This window comes from Triplophysa rosa, linkage group LG17 (genome assembly GCF_024868665.1).
Source record: "Triplophysa rosa linkage group LG17, Trosa_1v2, whole genome shotgun sequence".
NCBI classification, from domain to species: Eukaryota; Metazoa; Chordata; class Actinopteri; order Cypriniformes; family Nemacheilidae; genus Triplophysa; species Triplophysa rosa.
The window spans coordinates 10,321,679-10,338,668 of record NC_079906.1 but is presented as its reverse complement, the minus strand read 5'-3'; the positions used below and the strand labels follow the sequence as shown (position 1 = coordinate 10,338,668).

Genomic DNA, 16,990 nt, shown 5'->3' with positions numbered 1-16,990 from the left:
AAATAGGAAGCTTGCCCTTTTCAATGCTGCTCTGTTAGTGACTGCGCCGAAGCATTGATATGCAAACACATGAATAGTTTAGACAATCAGTCAGTGACATTCAAAACAACAGAAGATATTTACACCTTCTGTAAGCCTGACACACATGTTAAAACAGCCATCAAACTGCATATCCTTGACTGTATGTTGATGCTTATACTGCAAAGTTGCAAAGTGGCGTTATAGACTGATGTGAGCAATAGCATTTACTATATATTTATATACACTTTTAATACACGTGTGTTGTTTTGTAATCGATTTTACATTGTTAATACTTTATGCAAACATCATTAAAGTGGAAAGTACAATGGAAACTTTTACTCTTGAAAGGAATAATCTTCTGTTATTAATTGAACATTTGACTGAGGCTTTTGTTTTATAAAAAATAAATGATATACAATGAATATAAATATAATGTATAATTTCCCTCTTCTAGCTTGTTCTTCTCTAAACAATGGTTTGAACTTTGTATTTTAGCAATTCTCATGTCTTTTCTGGGTGAATCGCTTTGTTAGACCCTTGATTTTGTAAGTAATTTTGGATAAGTTGTATGATTAAGTGTAAAATACAAGTTTAATGTGCACCCATGCTGCATTTTGTTTAAACTACATGTTATTATAAGGGATCTACAACTACTGTATATAACAACTATAAATCTATAAGTTAACTATACAGTATTATTCTGCTGTCATTTTATATATATATATATATATATATAAATACCCTATCTCTTTTAAAAACAGCCATCAAAAGTATGAAGTATGCACTGTGAAAAAAAAATGTAGTTATCTATCTGAGGCATAGAAAAAATAACATGGCGGTGGTAAGAAATGAACTGTTTGAATATTTGCTAGTCATATTTTCTACCACAAGAGTTCACTGTTTCCCACATGATGCTCTGCCGTTGATATGCATCATAATTCTTTCTCATTAAGGCGCTGCTCTATTTTGATGAATGTTCACCGTGTGTGGCTTCCTGTGAAACCCTGTTATAAAATAGAAGACAATCTAATAATGATAGCTAGTAAGCAGTGTCAATATTTACAGGCAGTGATAACAATGTTAATTTGCAGGTAGGCCTACTGTGAGAGGCAGTCAGATTACAGATAATGTCACAAAATAAACCAGCTGTGAGTAACCAGCCTTGAGTATTTAGTCCTTTATCTCATATCATCTATTAAAATTCAACAGCTTCATTTTCTACAGTGGCACTTTACACATATATTACAATGGTCTACTTGTAATGCAATTGGCTTTAACTGTGTATGTCCAGAGGGAGTGTATTTTTCACTCATGTATGTAAGCATTTGTGGCTTTAGCATGCTCAGACAGGATAGCACAGTACAAAGCTGTCTTCAGTACTCCGAAGTCTTTGTCTTTCAGCCAAAGAAGAACTAAGAAGAAAAGAACCGTGGAAAGAAAAGGCCTGATGCATGAAGGTTAGGAACTCGCAGCATAACTGCATGTATGGGCAAGATAGTGGAATGAGTAGAGCTCAGGTGGGCAAAACACTCTGAAAAATGCAGTCGGGTGAGATTTTAGATTAGAGCAGGGGAGGGGCTGTCGACAGGTGCTGACTCCAAGAAAGGAAACAAAGGACAGAGCAGAACTTGTTTGTGGATTCTGAGTGAATCCAGAAAAGGAAAAGTTGGATGGTGAAAATCAAAAAGTATGTAGATTAAAGTTAACTCATATCGCTGCATTTATGGATGAATGTGTGTTTTTGTTAAAAGCGATAGGGTACAATTACATTTTCTACAAAACTTTTTTTTTCTACTAATGGATGTGGATATGGTCTAGTAGCCCGGGAAGGTCAACAAAGTTTGTAAAGCCAGGAAATGGCTTTCCTAAGAAAGTGAAACTTTCAACAAGGAAACCATTCATCTCTTTGCCCCGCTGCCCTGGCATGTTGATACTTGGAGGTTAAAGCCACCTTACAAAGTGTTTGTGTTGAATTGTAATTCAATTTTACATCAACTGTGTGTACAAATATACAAATACATACAAATATATAATATAATATCCACACCTTTATTAAAGGGATACTTCACCCAAAAATGTGGACTTGACAAAAGCGTTTGACACCGTGAGCAAGCAGGGACTTTGGAAAATCATGGAAAAACTAGGCTGCCCACCCAAAAATAAAAATTCTGTCATCATTTACTCACCTTCGAGTTGTTCCAAATGTGTATAAATTTCTTTGTTCTGATGACCACAGAGAAAGATATTTGGAAGAATGCTTATAACCAAACAGATCTCGACCCCATTGACTCCCATAGTAGGAAAAATAACTTTTTCATTTGTTGTTGTTGTGTTGAACACAAAAGAAGACATTTTAAAGAATGCAGGACAGCAAACAGTTCTGGGGCACATTTGACTACCATTGTCATTTTTCCTACTATGTCGAGATCTGTTTGGTTATAAGCATTATTCCAAATATCTTTCTCTGTGTTCATCAGAACAAAGAAATTTATACAAATTTGGAACAACTCGAAGGTGAGTAAATGATGACAGAATTTTTTGGTGAAGTATCCCTTTAAATCGAAACATCTCCCTCAGATTGTAATGTCATAATTGTGTGTACATCACCAATACAAACATAATGTATTATGAATTATAAATACTTTATAGTCTAATTTATGGATGGTGGGGAGGGGTGATAGACAGCAAGCAATTCACAGCTTTTTATTTGACTCCTCCCATAAGCCACCTGTGGTGGTAGGTTCACCCAAGTGTACAAAGAGCAGGGAGGGGCTTGGCCTCCACGCAGCCAATAATAAGACAGAGAGGGATTATCATTGAAAACACAGCGCACTTGAGCTCAGTGAAAACACAAAGCTCAGAGAGAAACAGACCTCAAGTTGTGATAGCAGCATTGCACGGCTTACTAAGACAACACTGAAGATTTGGAATCATGGCGGTTACGAATTTCCACTACATTACCCGGATGAGCAGTGGCTTCAAAGTATACATCTTAGAGGGTAAATATCACCATTTTATCTTACCAGCTAAACATTAAAGTTAAGGCCAGGTGACATCTGCATTCCACAATGCATTATGTGCATTTAATAATAAGCTATTGTTAGATTTAATTTATAAATAGTAACAGGCAAAATGTGGTGTAAAATTCATACAGAATATCATAGTCACCTTGTGGTGTGTTCATTTGTGATGTCATTTCCATTCATTTTATTCACATTATTCATGTTGTTTATTTATTTTTTTAAATTGCAAACATCTTAATTGGCTAAAACAGTAATAAGTTCCTCTAAAAATGACACCTGACCTATTGGTAAAAACGTATGATGTGTTATAATTTGTAATGCTTTGGTATTTTGAACATTAAGTTGAATTGAAGACATAGTTGATAATTGTTAGACTGCAAATGAAAGAAAGCTGAACAGATGTGGGGCTGTTTTGTCTTTAAAACCCCTAGAAAAATATCCTTCCCCGAGGCATTAAAAATCAGTCATCAGTCAAGGTTTAAGGTGTGGTTTACACCCAATCCCCCATCCACTGTCATGCCGAGTCAACTTGTCACAGTCCACTGCTTTGGAGATCTTTTGAGTATGTGCATGTGTGCAAAGGGTTCTGCCAACAATGGCCTCTCATCATCCTGGCCACCTGAAAAAAGTTATCCTTTTGAAGTCCGATAGCGTCTCATATCACTAAACTTCATTTGCGCACATGCTTCAGTGCTGTTAATCCACAATCAAACCAAAACAGGCCTTTACTGGTCAAATATGTGGAGTAGTTGATATCCATTGGCCATGGTCTTGTTTGGTGGTTTACATTAGTCGAATGAATAGTGTTGTACAAATCAAGATATAGTAGTGATGGTATGTTTTCTACTGTGTACTCTACACATATATTGTGGTAATGACTCAAGAGTGATTTACCAATATACCATGAGTGATCAAAATCAGTAGTGCTTTTACAAAATGAATCAAGAGGATGTTGTGAAATCATAAGAACAAGGATTAAGAGACAACTACATTTTCAAAGTCAATATTACAATCATTTTGTTGTATCTTGATTCAAACTGAGGCCTTATAATCTTGTAGATAAAAAAGTAAGCTTGTCAAAATGCAAAGACAAAGAAAGTCTCGGTTTAAATATTATGATTCACTTGAGTCACATGACTCAATGACTTGAATGAATGTTTCATATATCCTGTTGGATTGGGATTATACACAGGCCTACATTATTCATACAACCCATAGCTCAACAACTCCCCAAATAAAAGATTTTGTGTCTTTACTGTTTAATTTAGCATGGGTACCATTTTACTTAAATTCACCAAAATCTATCATAAATTACGAGCAAGGTCCTAATGCAAAAATGTATTTTAGCATACACTGTAAAAAATAATACCTTAGATCTACTCAATAAAATTATGGCAACAGATTACAAGCAATTTTTTTTATTAAATATTGAAATTGATTGAAATTTACTCATTTCTAATAAATTGTATTTAATTTAAAAAAAATGCTTGTAATCTGTTGCCATAATTTTATTGAGTAGATCTAAGGTATTACTTTTTACAGTGTAGCCAGTGCACTGTGACTGTAATAACAAGATCCTTGCATGACACAGTTAAGGATATTAGCATATGAATCGTAGTGTGTATTTCAGTTTGGAATAGTCTGTTACTATTGTCGTGTTGGGTAAACATGCTGTGAGTCAACTCACATGCCTTAACCCACAAAGCCTGTTTCCCATCCCCCCCAAAAGCGGTATGAACAACAAGCCAATGATATCTTCATATGCTCATCAATGTCGTTTTTTTTTTGGCTTGTATGTTTTCCAACATTTGAATGACATTTACCGTTAGCAGTGAATCAGCTGGGTAGTTCTACAGTAATACCCACAGAGCCGGTTCATCCCGCTTTGCCACTTAACGGAGTTTACATTTAACGGTGGCTCGACCACGTTTTTTCCCACAATTAAGATACACCAGCAATGATGAAATTCTCAAGATTAACTCACTTGTTTACCTGTTTGCCACACCTTTCTCACAAGCAAAAGAATAAACGACTGTCACAGACCGTGTGAGCGCCCTGTGGCAATATCATTCATAATATCTTTTTTTTTTAACAGGTCAACCCAACCTGAGAAGCGAAGACAGATTTCGCCACATGACAAGCGACAGGGTACGGATGCGTCCCGCGCATCCAGTAAAGCGCAAATACAGTTCAGAGAGAGGGCACACTTTGGAAGAGAGGTACTTTTATTACCAACAATCTCAATGCAATGTCAATGTCAAATAAATGTCATTTGGTTTTAGATTACAGTAGCTCACCGTGCAGAAACAAAAACGCACATTTTTTTTCCTTTCTGTTTTAGAAGGGAGAGGGCCCTTAGCAAGAGCCTGGCCAACGTTCGCAGATCATCTGTGTTCAGTATTCCAGAAAGCCCGACATCCACATGGAGCCCCACAGCCAGTCCAACTCACCTGATCCCAAGCCCAGTGTACTCCACCCCAGTCATGGATGAGCCTCTGGCCCTGATCAAGAAGCCACGCCCAGAACCAGAGAAAACAGAGTGCCAGAGCAAAGCTACGACAGTCAGACAAATACAGGTGATTTTTCCACTGGCACTGAAGTGTGCTTTATTTGAGGGCATGTGAGATATATGTGATGCACAATATAATATTTCATAAACATTGAATAAATAAGTATTTTATCAAATAATATTTATCTAAAAGCTATTGTAATTATTCATAATAACTTTGTTGGTTATTATTAATATTATTGTCAATATTATTAAATAAATACATAAATTACTGTGAGACAACAATGCTAGACATTGGCCGCTAGACAATATTCCTGCTGAAGTCCCAGTCTATCCACAAACAAAGTTAGATCAACATTTCAATACATAATAAATGGAACAATTTGTGCCTGCGCCCCTTCACCTGCTCTTTCAGCGGTACGTGCCGACCGAACATGTTTGGTGTATTATACCATCCACCTCTCAGAGTCTAACCTGAGGCCACAGTAGCATTGATCCCCACTATCCATGAGGCACAACAGAATGCGGGAAGGCACTTTTTTGTTCTGAGAGAGTGGCTCTTTAGTGTGCAGACAGGTCTCTGCCTGTCTCAGATATGCAATCCAGCCGGATTCAAGGAGAAAATGTGAGCAATGGGTGGAGGAATGTTGTCAACAAGTCTCAACGCACCAGCACTGTTGTTGACCTGATAGTGGCATCAGTGTAAAACCCCTCATAAACTGTTAGGGTTAATGTGTCTTGTTTTATTCATAAAAAATTTAGATAACTCAAGTGTAGATCTGTCATGTGGGTCAACTGTATGAGATTTACTAACCTTCAGTGTTTCTTTACAGGTACGACCTTCTGTTATCACATGCGTGTCTTCGGCAACAAGGTCTACAAAAAAACCTGGAGACTGCTGTGATCATGCTACAAGTAAGTTAAATGCTGTGGAGTGAAATAACTAGTTACTCTTGCTTTAACAAGTCCGTGCAGATATCTTTCCATCCCGATGAGAGTTACATGTGTCATTATCTGACTCAGTCTCTTTTGTGTCTCTAAAGTTGTTAGCCAGCACAGTTATGACCACGTTGAGGAGCATTTCCAGAGAAGTCTTGGCTTGAACTACCACAGAGCTTCCCCCATCAGCGTGTCTGTAGACGACCACTTTGCCAAGGCGCTGGGCGATAAATGGCTCCAGCTCAAAGCTTCGTCTTCCTCATGCAATTCGTCCTCTTCTTCACTGTCTTCCTCATCTCCACCCAGCAGTCCAACCTACATCCACTCGCCAGGCTACGCCCAGAGCCCCAAGACAACCTGCAAAGAGACCGTTAGCCCTACCACGACCACATCCAACCTGTGGTCTGATAAATGAAGAAAAGAGGAAAGATGTAGATATGACAGAACGGACTTGTGTTCAAAAGGCATGTTGTGTAGCTCTGTGCGCTTTCTGCTGAAAAAAAAAAACAAAGGGAGAGAGCAGATTGTTAACAGGATCTGGACAGTTCCTGTCAGTGTAGATGTCTTGAATTTTACATGAGGCTATTCAATGCTTTAGACTTTCAGAAAATAAAATCTGATCATTTCATGGTAACAAAGCACTGTTGGAAGTGGCTTTCATTTTTGTTGGTTTTGTGGGTGTTGTTGGTTTTTATTCGTTGACTGTGATTGCACTGAATTTTAATTACATTTCACATGTCTGCTTTAACCTTTATTCTGATACTGTATGTATATTTATAATAGACGGTATACCGAGATCATGTGACCCAAAAAGAATTACTAGGTCGGAAAGTTTCATGTTTTATAGCGAACAAATGCTTAACACAAGGTGGGGAAACGCTGTTGTTCATTTCAAACCCTGTTTAGATTTCAAGTTGTATTATAGGCCAACTTTTGTAAATATTTGTAATAAAAGCATTTTTTTAAACATATTTGTTGTAGAATTTGTTCCTTTGTTAAACAAAAGCAAACGTAATAAACCAAACTCGTTCAGAATCAACCTCTGCAAAGAATCAATACACAGAAACACAGACCAGAAGTTAACTTCGGCTGATGAAACCTTATTGCTTGTAAGAGTTATTAAAGTTTTGTTTCTAACTTTATTGTAGTTTTATTAATATTTTTAATTCGCTTTTATTTTTGTTTTTATGTTCATTTTAGGTCCAATTTTATCATTTTTATATGCTTTGTCATTTTATTTTTTATTTCTTTATTGTTTGTGTTGGTATATAAGATTAAATTCTTTTTATTTTACTTTAGTTTTGGTTTATTATCATAATTTTAGTGCCTTAAACTTATTTCAGTTTAATTCTGAGGTAACATTTCAATTTTGTTTTAGACTTTCAAATCATTTTAGGCCAATATTTTATTCCACTTCAATAAACGGATATGTTTTTATAGTTTCAATTTTAGTAAACTAAAATAAACTTGCTGCTAATGTTATTTTCCCTTAAACATCCAGGAGAGACCACATTTCACAATATTCAATGACGCGAAATTCAAGCGAAAACCTGTCTAACATTTTTTCTGATTGAATGTCATGTTTTACTGGTAATGAAAGCATAACCGAAAATGATGTTGACTAGAAGAAAAAAAATTAAAAAAAATTCTGTGGGACAAGCAAACAACATTATTTTCATAAATAGTTTATCTTAAAGTACCCAAAGTAGCAAGTTCAAATATCTTTGTACTTAGATTATTATACATTTACTCCTCATGCTGATTACAAACATGCTATATAAGGTCATATGCTGCTTTGCCTACTGCAGAAATCAATTGAACAAAATAATTTTATTCATTACCCTTACTAGAGGATTTTAAGGGACCTTGAGATTGTTTTGACAAAGAAGTTCTGTTTACATTTGCTTCTACCTTAAGTTACCGTGCCAACTGCTAAATCACGGATAGATTTGACCTCTTTTGTTTACAGTGAATAGAAAACAACTTCCATGCTTTCTAGAAAGAAATCAACTGCCAGTAAGATTAAATGCAAAACTTGTCAATCACAAGATCAGGTTCATGAAGCCGAGGAACTGGTTTGAATGAAGTTCTGCTGGCACACAGGCAGAGTAAAAGCCATTGAAGCTAGAGTTCAAAGGAGTCTTGTTGTTGCCAAAAGCCCTGCCTTCTATACTGCGTTGAAGGCTTGACCGGCCTCATCCAAGGGAGAGTCTAATGTTTCTCAGAGAACAAAATGACTCATGCTCAGTGGTTCAAATCTTGAGGTGTTGCAGTAACATGATGTCCTGGTGGAATGTGGACACCTCAAGGCAGCTTTAAGACAAATGAAAGGTTAGTATAGATGACATCATTGTCTAGCAGAGAGCAACCACAGATATTATCACTGGAAACATTGATGCTGTTAACAGGATTAACAGTACTCTGCATTCCTTCATGCTACTTAAATGCAAAAAAGTTAAAATGTTAGAGAGAAATAAAACACATTCAAATGAGACAATTGACAACCGATGAACACAGAGAAAGATATTTGGAAGAATGCTTGTAACCAAACAGTTCTTGGCCACTATTGACTACCATAGGAAAATTACAAACTAAATGTTCCCCAGAACTGTTTACCTTGCCACATTATTCAAAATATCTTCTTTTATGTTTAACAGAAGAAAGAAATGTACAAAGAAATGTTTTCTGTTGTGTAGTCAATGGTGGCCAAGAACTTTTTGGTTACAAGCATTCTTCTAAATATCTTTCTCTGTGTTCATGAGAACAAAGAAATTTATACAGATTAGGAACAATTTGAGGAGTAAATGAAGACAGAATTTTCATTTTTGGGTGAACTGTTCCTTTAAGAATAATAATACAACAAAACATTGTTGAATAGAATAAACAGAGATATTAAAGTGATCTCATTTCTTTATAAGCACAGTAAACAATGTATTATAGTTTAAATACGTTTTTGAATAACAATTAATCCCCATTGTTTCCTTTCATTTAGGTATTACCATTCATTCTAATTTGTGAACAACTCTTTTTCTTTTAACTCTTATTCATTCCATTGCACGATTCTATCTGGACATTAAAATCAATTTTTCCCTCTAGAACAATTTTCACTGCTTCTTCTTCTGCAGGTGAGGATCTAAGCATGCATATATGCTGTCATTTTCCCTCTGTTATCTTGCATGTCAGCGCTGCTGTAATTGAGCCACTTCCCTCAGGCTACACATACTGTGGCTTGTTGTGCTGTGTATTTATAATTCCTCAAGTCAAAGGAAGGAGGACTGGTGAATGAGTGGGCTCCTCTAAATTCAGAATATGATCCCTCAACGACGATCACGCATAACATCGGCATATAAAGTAGATTAAAAGTTTTCAGCGTTTGAATTTTAGACGTGTCGAACGGAGGAGAAGCAGGTTTTAAAAGGGCCACACCTACCTTTCCATGTCTAAATAGCATGTGTTGAAACAGATCCCTTCTGACATTTAGTCACGGCCCTTAATTTGATTTCTTTTCACATTTAGGGTGTAACCATGAGGAGAGAATAAATTAGCCATTTTATTTTAAATGGACATTTTGTTAGAATAAAATGCAATGTAGAGGCTTTGTTTTATGTACACTGTAAATTTTTTGCTGTAGTTATGCAGCTAGTTGCCAGTAACTTACTGTAAATTTATATTTATCTAATTTACTGGCAAAAGTTTTTTCAAAGATAAATGAACATTAAACATTAACAAGTCTTTATATTTACAGAAAAAAAACTATAAAATAACAGCCTCATGCAAAGCATTCTGGGAACGAGAAATCCTTATCAACCTTTTTTTCTAATTTTGGTTCGCAAAATGCGTTGCATGAGGCTGTTATTTTACAGTTTATTTCTGTAAAGTTAAAGACTTGTTAATGTTTAATGTTCATTTATCTTTGAAAAACTGTTGCCAGTAAATTACATTGATGTAAATCTACAGTAATTTACTGGCAAACTGCTGCCAGCAATACTGTAATTTCTACAGAATATTTTTACAGTGTAGACGATTATATAAATACGATTATAATTGATATTTGTTATATTTTGAACATTTTATATAAATAAATAAACACATAAATATAAAATGAAGTTATTAAAAAGTAAAAAATTTCATAAAATTCACCAGACTAGGTAATATGCAAGGATGTCCTTTGTTATTCATTTACTGTAAGGACTAAAAATGTATGGTCGAAGGCTTCTGATTGCTGCAGACTTTACCATTACAAGTTGTGTTAGCACACCCAGCATGATTCCATTAATGAAGTGCTCATGTTTTCTGACTCACTTCCTGAGGATCACGGTTCAATAAGACATTCAGCCTAACCTTTATGAGTCTGACAGACAGGTAAGTCAGCACCAGCGCAGTCTGTTCCACTGGTGACACATCAACTGTCTGCTGCTCCTCAGGCTTGGCTGCGTTGCCATGGAAACCAGGGAACATCTGTGTGATAAATTGACATGAGCACAGGACACTGTAATCATTTTGTCAAAAGAACATTCTGTGGTTCGGTATTATTTCTTTGTATCACTCCTCTACCTTTCCTTCCTAAAGGCACTTAAGTAAAGAAAACACAAGTCAAGGGTTGGGGGGTTGCACATAACTGAGGAAGTGCACCTTGCAGGCCATAGCAAGCCTACTGGGTCACACATACACACACAGACATTCCAGTCTTCTGAGAAAATTGCTTTGAGAGATCCTACCGATCCTGTTTGGCAAGAGAATGGAGGGAGGAAAGGGGTGGATGAGGGAACAGCATATGGAGGGAAAAATTAGATGTATTGATTGACAGAATGTTTCTTGTGAACTGCTTTTAAAGGGGGTTTTTGCATGCTGCCTCAAGTTTAACAGTCACTGTGTTTGCTTTGTCTTTTGTTAACTGCATGTGGAAATAATTCTGAAACATTGAAAATCCAATGCAAAAAAACTTATAAGCACATACAAGCATGAATGCATGTTCAATGTGCTAAACTTAATATAATATGACCACTATTAAACATACCTCAAAGAAAATATTTCCACATGAAGAAATAGTCCTATGAATTACGATATGGTTCTTACATTTATGCATTTCAGCAAACGTTTTTTTCAAAGCATCTGGCTGCTCATTTGATCAGTATGGGAATCAAACCCATAATCTTTTGCCATGTAATGTTCACCCAAAATAAAAAAATTGAAAATGTTCAAAATGTGTATAAATTACTTTGTTCTGATGAACACAGAGAAAGATATTTGGAAGAATGCTTGTAACCAAACAGTTCCCATGGACTACCATAGTAGGGAAAACTGCTTGTGTTTTGGACACAAAAGAAGATATTATGAAGAATGTAGGAAAGCAAACCGTTCTGGGGCACTTTTGACTTCCATTGTAATTTTTCATACTATGGTGGTCAATTGTGCATTTTTACAAATATCTTTCTCTGTTTTTAAAACATGATTTGTATTTTGTCGTGAACTGTCCCTTTAACACAATGCACTACCAAATAAGATGAAGGAACATGGTTTATCACAAAACACAGTCTAATCGGATTAGCCTGGGTTGGTTAAGAAAGATATAATTCCAACCCGTGGTCACTTAAATTTAGAGAATGTAATATAACTGAACGTATAGTAATGTATAGATCACTTTTCTTTAACCTGTCAGTCTAGGTAAATGCATAACAGAATATAAGAGGACAAAAAATTGAAGTCTTTCATCTTTCTACTTTTTCTTAGCTTCTTTTGTAATTATAGTATTAAATAATGATGATGATGATAATGATGAAAGACAGCAATAAAACACACACGCTTTCACACACACGCACACACACACGCACACACAAGGTAGATCTAAAAAACAAACTTAACAGAATGAATGAATTTGTATTTTACTGGCATCTAGTGGGCATTGTACGTATTGCCTTGTGTTGCTGATCATCAAACGTAACGTTTCCGAGCGTGGTGTTGTGGTTAAAAGTCCAGGCTAATAATAACCTGTAGTTTGCAGCTTCAGTTCAAGCATGACAGCTTTCTTAACTTCAGTTTGCTCGAGGCAGACTGTGCCTGTTGTACATCTATTGTAAGTCGTTTATAAATGGATTCTAGTTTAAATCAGTAGCAATTAACATGACTAATCAATAGGTCATCTATTTAAATCATTAACTGTCATCTGCCTTTTGCACACCCTCAATCTAATAGTTTGTGACAGCACCTTGCCTTTGTTAAATGCTAGGCCTATAATGTGAATAAAAGATCCAAATATGTTTAAAAAGGCTCTATTGTAGCTAAACTGATTGAACGTTGTGCTAGTAACATGAAGGTCGTGTTTTTTATTCATTCAAAAAATGTTTTACCAAATGCGTTCATGTAACCTGCATGTAGCCTATATTTGCTGCAGTACTAGGAAGGTTCTTTTTATACACACTTGTGCACTATTAAACGCGCAAAAAATACAGTACTTAAAAAAGCTAAGCCAGTGATTTCAAATGCATTTATATAGTTGCACAACTTGAGTACTTTCTGAAATCAATGAGAGTCTGTTTGAAAAGGTTTCTGACAAGAGTCATTGGTGAGAGATGCTCACAGGGGTCGTGACTCTAGGGAATGGCGTTGCTTTGCCTCAGGCAAGCACAAACCTGTTCTCATCTTATAGTTGCCAACCTGTGTGAACTGTTGTTTAAATAGACTTGTTTACACACAGGGAAATCACCACAATTTTTCACTGTCAAAACAAAGAAAAAATGTATACAACAGTACGTTGAACAATTAAACCTACTGCATTGGATAGTACATTTGTATTGTACCCTTTACAGCAAAGATTAATCTTGGAAGATAATTTAGGCACCGAAGTGATGTTTTAACTTCTCTTTCCTTTTGTGTTTACAGTTGTTCTGACCTACCACAACTATTCTCATGTCATTATCTTTGATAAGTGATGTTTTTAGTAAAGGTGGTATTTCAACATAATCTCTTATTTACATTTTTACATGCTATTTAGTTTTTCCAATTCATTTTTAGCTACAGTACCTATTGTGCACTTTATTTATATAATTAACAGGCTTTGTAAAATTGCATGTAATTGATGGTTATTTCGGGAGTGGCAATTTATTTAGTCAGTATCAATGTCATTGTGGGCCGTTGCATTGTGGAAATAATCAGGCTTTATGAGTCATAAACCGACCTCCTGTTGGCCTCACCACTTTGCATATGGAATACCTTGTAAACACAAATTGTATTTTGTAGTAATGCTAGACAATTGAACAGTGTTGCAAACATTCATTACTCAAAAGACCACTTCTGTGATTTGGTCTGAAATCTTACTTTATGAGGCATGATTAAAATGCCAAAGGCGAGCACTCCAGATGTAGGTGATTTAAAAAAAACATATTTTTTTTAATGAATATTCATAATTGAAATTACTATTAATAGTAATTCTTCAAAAAGCCAGTTAATAGTGATGATGTGAATCATGTTTTTCAGATCTCAGATCATCTTATATTTAAATTCAACCATGCATTCCGTTAATGGGACATTTATTGTCTTCCCACATTTATGCTCGTACTTGTGAGCTACTATTAATCTAATATTTATTCATTTATTTTGTTTATTGCAACAATATTTGAGGGGGATGATTTTGGTAGTTTGCTGTTTGTAAACCAGTGGTCTATAGGTTTCGTAAACTGTCTTATCAGTAAATATTCTTGCTTTAAGATAATACAGTTTCCCTTTCTGTCAGTCTCTCGACATTGTGTCGATAGAATGGGGTTTGATTGAGAACCTATCATCTCTGATTGTACTTTTAAAAGGCCAATGAACTTGGCGAATGGCATGGCATGCCAGTCTCCACCCCGTACATACAGGTATAAAAGGAAGATGGTGCGGATTCGTCCTGGTGCGTGCGACTTCCCCTGGGCATTTCGGTAGCGAGCCAAAGGTGTCTACTAGAGAAAATTTCTAAAAGAGCTGAAATTTCTTACAGCTTGCACTTGTCGCCAGTCATGTCTCGCCGCTGTAATCTTGGATGTGACCGCCTCGTCCTCGAGCCTGACAGGCACGATACCTGCATCACATGTCTGGGTCGCCAGCATGCTGAAGTAGTGTTCGTGGATACGGCACGTCCGCACTGCGAGCACATGTCTATCAAAATATTGCGGTCACAGTTGGCTGTGTTCTTTTTGGACACAGCCACAACATTGTCTGCTTCCTGTTCCGTGGCGGCTGCCAAGCCATCTGCAGTGGCGATGGTGATATGCGGGTGTTGTGTTTTCTTAGGCGAGTTATATAAACAACAAGTGATTCTGATTCTGATTCTGATTCTGATTCTGAAGGTCACACACACGGCTTGAACGGATCACCTCATTTTTACTATCTTGTGCCACTCACCCTCACAACGCACACGCACATCAGATAACCACATAACCTAGCGGCAGAACACAGGACATGCAGGATATAACATTCCCCCCCTTTTTTAGAACTAAACAAACTCTGTGTACAGGAACTATAAGCAGAAAGAGATGGCGAAGCACCTAAACATGAAAGTCAGTAACAAAGTCCTTCAGATATGCAGGTTGAGCTCTTGCTCGAACCGGCTGACCCTCCGATGGTACCGACTGTGGCCCATCCTGGGCATCCTGAGTATCAGCAATCAGTGGCCGAAGGGGTCGGGACCCTACTGCTGGCGGAGATAGTTGTGGGACCCCCCTGACAGGGGAACCTTGAAACGCAAGGCCTGGCCATGGCCGCATTGCCATTGGTAATGGCTGTGGCGGCGGAAGAGCTCCGCTCTGTGCGGCTCCAACACTAGGCTCCCTCGCCGGTGAGCACGTAGATGGGGAGAAAGGGGTTGCCACCTTCCTTAGTTTACTAGCATGCCAGCGGGAGCCATCGCTCAACAAGAATGTAGCTGACGCTAATTGACGAACCACCTGGAGGGGTGTGGACCAAAATGATGACATTTTGTTACTACGGCAGGGCCTCCGGACCCGAACCCAGTCCAGAACTCTTATCTCACTCTGCCTGACCTTATGTCTCTTGTCAAAGTTGTCCTTCATTTGTCTCTGGTTTGAAGTTACAGCAGCTTTGGCTGCTGCCCAGGTGCTGCCTGCCTCTGCTGGTAACAGTTCTTGTGGTCTGAGTCTGTTCAATGGAAATTCCATCTCTCGGCCAAGCATGAGCAAAACAGTAGAAGCCTGGGTGGTGGTGTGATGACTAGCTCTGTAATGCATCACCGTTAGATTGAGTGCTGCCTGAAATGTGTACCCCTGGACCATGTGTGCACGAATGCCATTCTTGAGACTCTGATTGAACCTTTCAACCCCGCCGTTTGCCTGGGGGTGGTAAAATGCAGCTCGGATATGCTTGATTCCTCTACTGCAGAGGGAGGTGGAGAAGTCAGCAGAAGTAAACTGCGGGCCATTGTCCGTAGTAATGGCACGGGGCATGCCCCAGCGAGCAAACAGACTCTCCAGTATCTGTGTGATGGTCTGTGATTTCACCGTTCCAGCTGGTACTACCTCCGGCCATTCAGAGTGGAGATCATACACAACCACCAGAAAGCGCTGGTGATGGGGAATGCCGCGACCATGAATTTCCCCTCAAATGTCTAGTTGAAGGTGCTCCCATGGACGAGATGGCCATGGAACAGGCTGCAAAGGGGCTGGAACAGGTTGTCCAGACTTTCCACTAAGGAGACACGGTTCACAGTCTCTGACCAGTCCTTCAATGTCGCGATCAATGCCCGGCCACCAGACCAGGTCCCGGCATCTTTGCTTAAGCTTTACAATGCCTAAGTGCCCCTCTTGTGCCATTGATAGGACTCGTGCGCGCAGGCTCCCAGGCACAATGGTACAACAGCCTCTTGAGACAAAGACATCGGCCCAACATGACAGTTCGTTTTGAATTTTAGCAAAAGGTTTTAACTCCTCAGACACAAGCGCTGGCCAGCCCGAGCGTATATATTTGCGGAGTGTTGTTAGTGTGGGGTCACACTCAGACTCCCTTTGCAGCTCTTCCAGGGAGACCGACGCCCGCAGAGGTGCGTGGAGCATTTGAATGAGCTCTGGCTCCATTTCCTCACTGCCTGGTGAGGCTACTGGTGTAGGTGCATCAATTGATCGAGAAAGGAGATCAGCAACCACATTGTCCCTCCCTGGCATGAATTTGAGTTGATAGTCATACTGCCTCAGACGCTCACTCCATCTGTGCAGACGCAAGGGCTTATGTCCTGAGCCAGAGGCTGACAAGAGCGTGGTCAGAGCCTGATGATCCGTACGGAGGGTGAAACATCGACCATATAGGAAGAGATGCCATCTTTCTGTTGCCCACACACATGCGAGGGCCTCACGTTCACCCACAGAGTAGCGCTGTTCTGTGGGTGTCAAAGCTCTGGAGGCGAATGCTACTGGTCTCTCCACCCCGTCCTGCTCCTGCGACAACACTGCTCCCAGGGCCTGTGTGGAGGCATCACAGGTGACAATAGGCAGACTGTCAGGGTCGAAGTGGGCCA

General features: G+C 38.3%; 1 protein-coding gene across 1 annotated transcript; it reads left to right on the top strand.

The window, feature by feature from the left end:
- The first annotated feature begins 2,855 nt into the window (after nucleotides 1–2,855).
- vgll4l (vestigial like 4 like) lies at nucleotides 2,856–7,463 on the top strand. Its single transcript, XM_057356854.1, has 5 exons — nucleotides 2,856–3,020; nucleotides 5,140–5,263; nucleotides 5,386–5,620; nucleotides 6,387–6,468; nucleotides 6,597–7,463. Exons 1-5 carry the CDS (start codon nucleotides 2,954–2,956, stop codon nucleotides 6,905–6,907), a joined length of 819 nt encoding a protein of 272 aa, XP_057212837.1. The 5' UTR covers nucleotides 2,856–2,953; the 3' UTR covers nucleotides 6,908–7,463.
- Nucleotides 7,464–16,990: the final 9,527 nt, after the last annotated feature.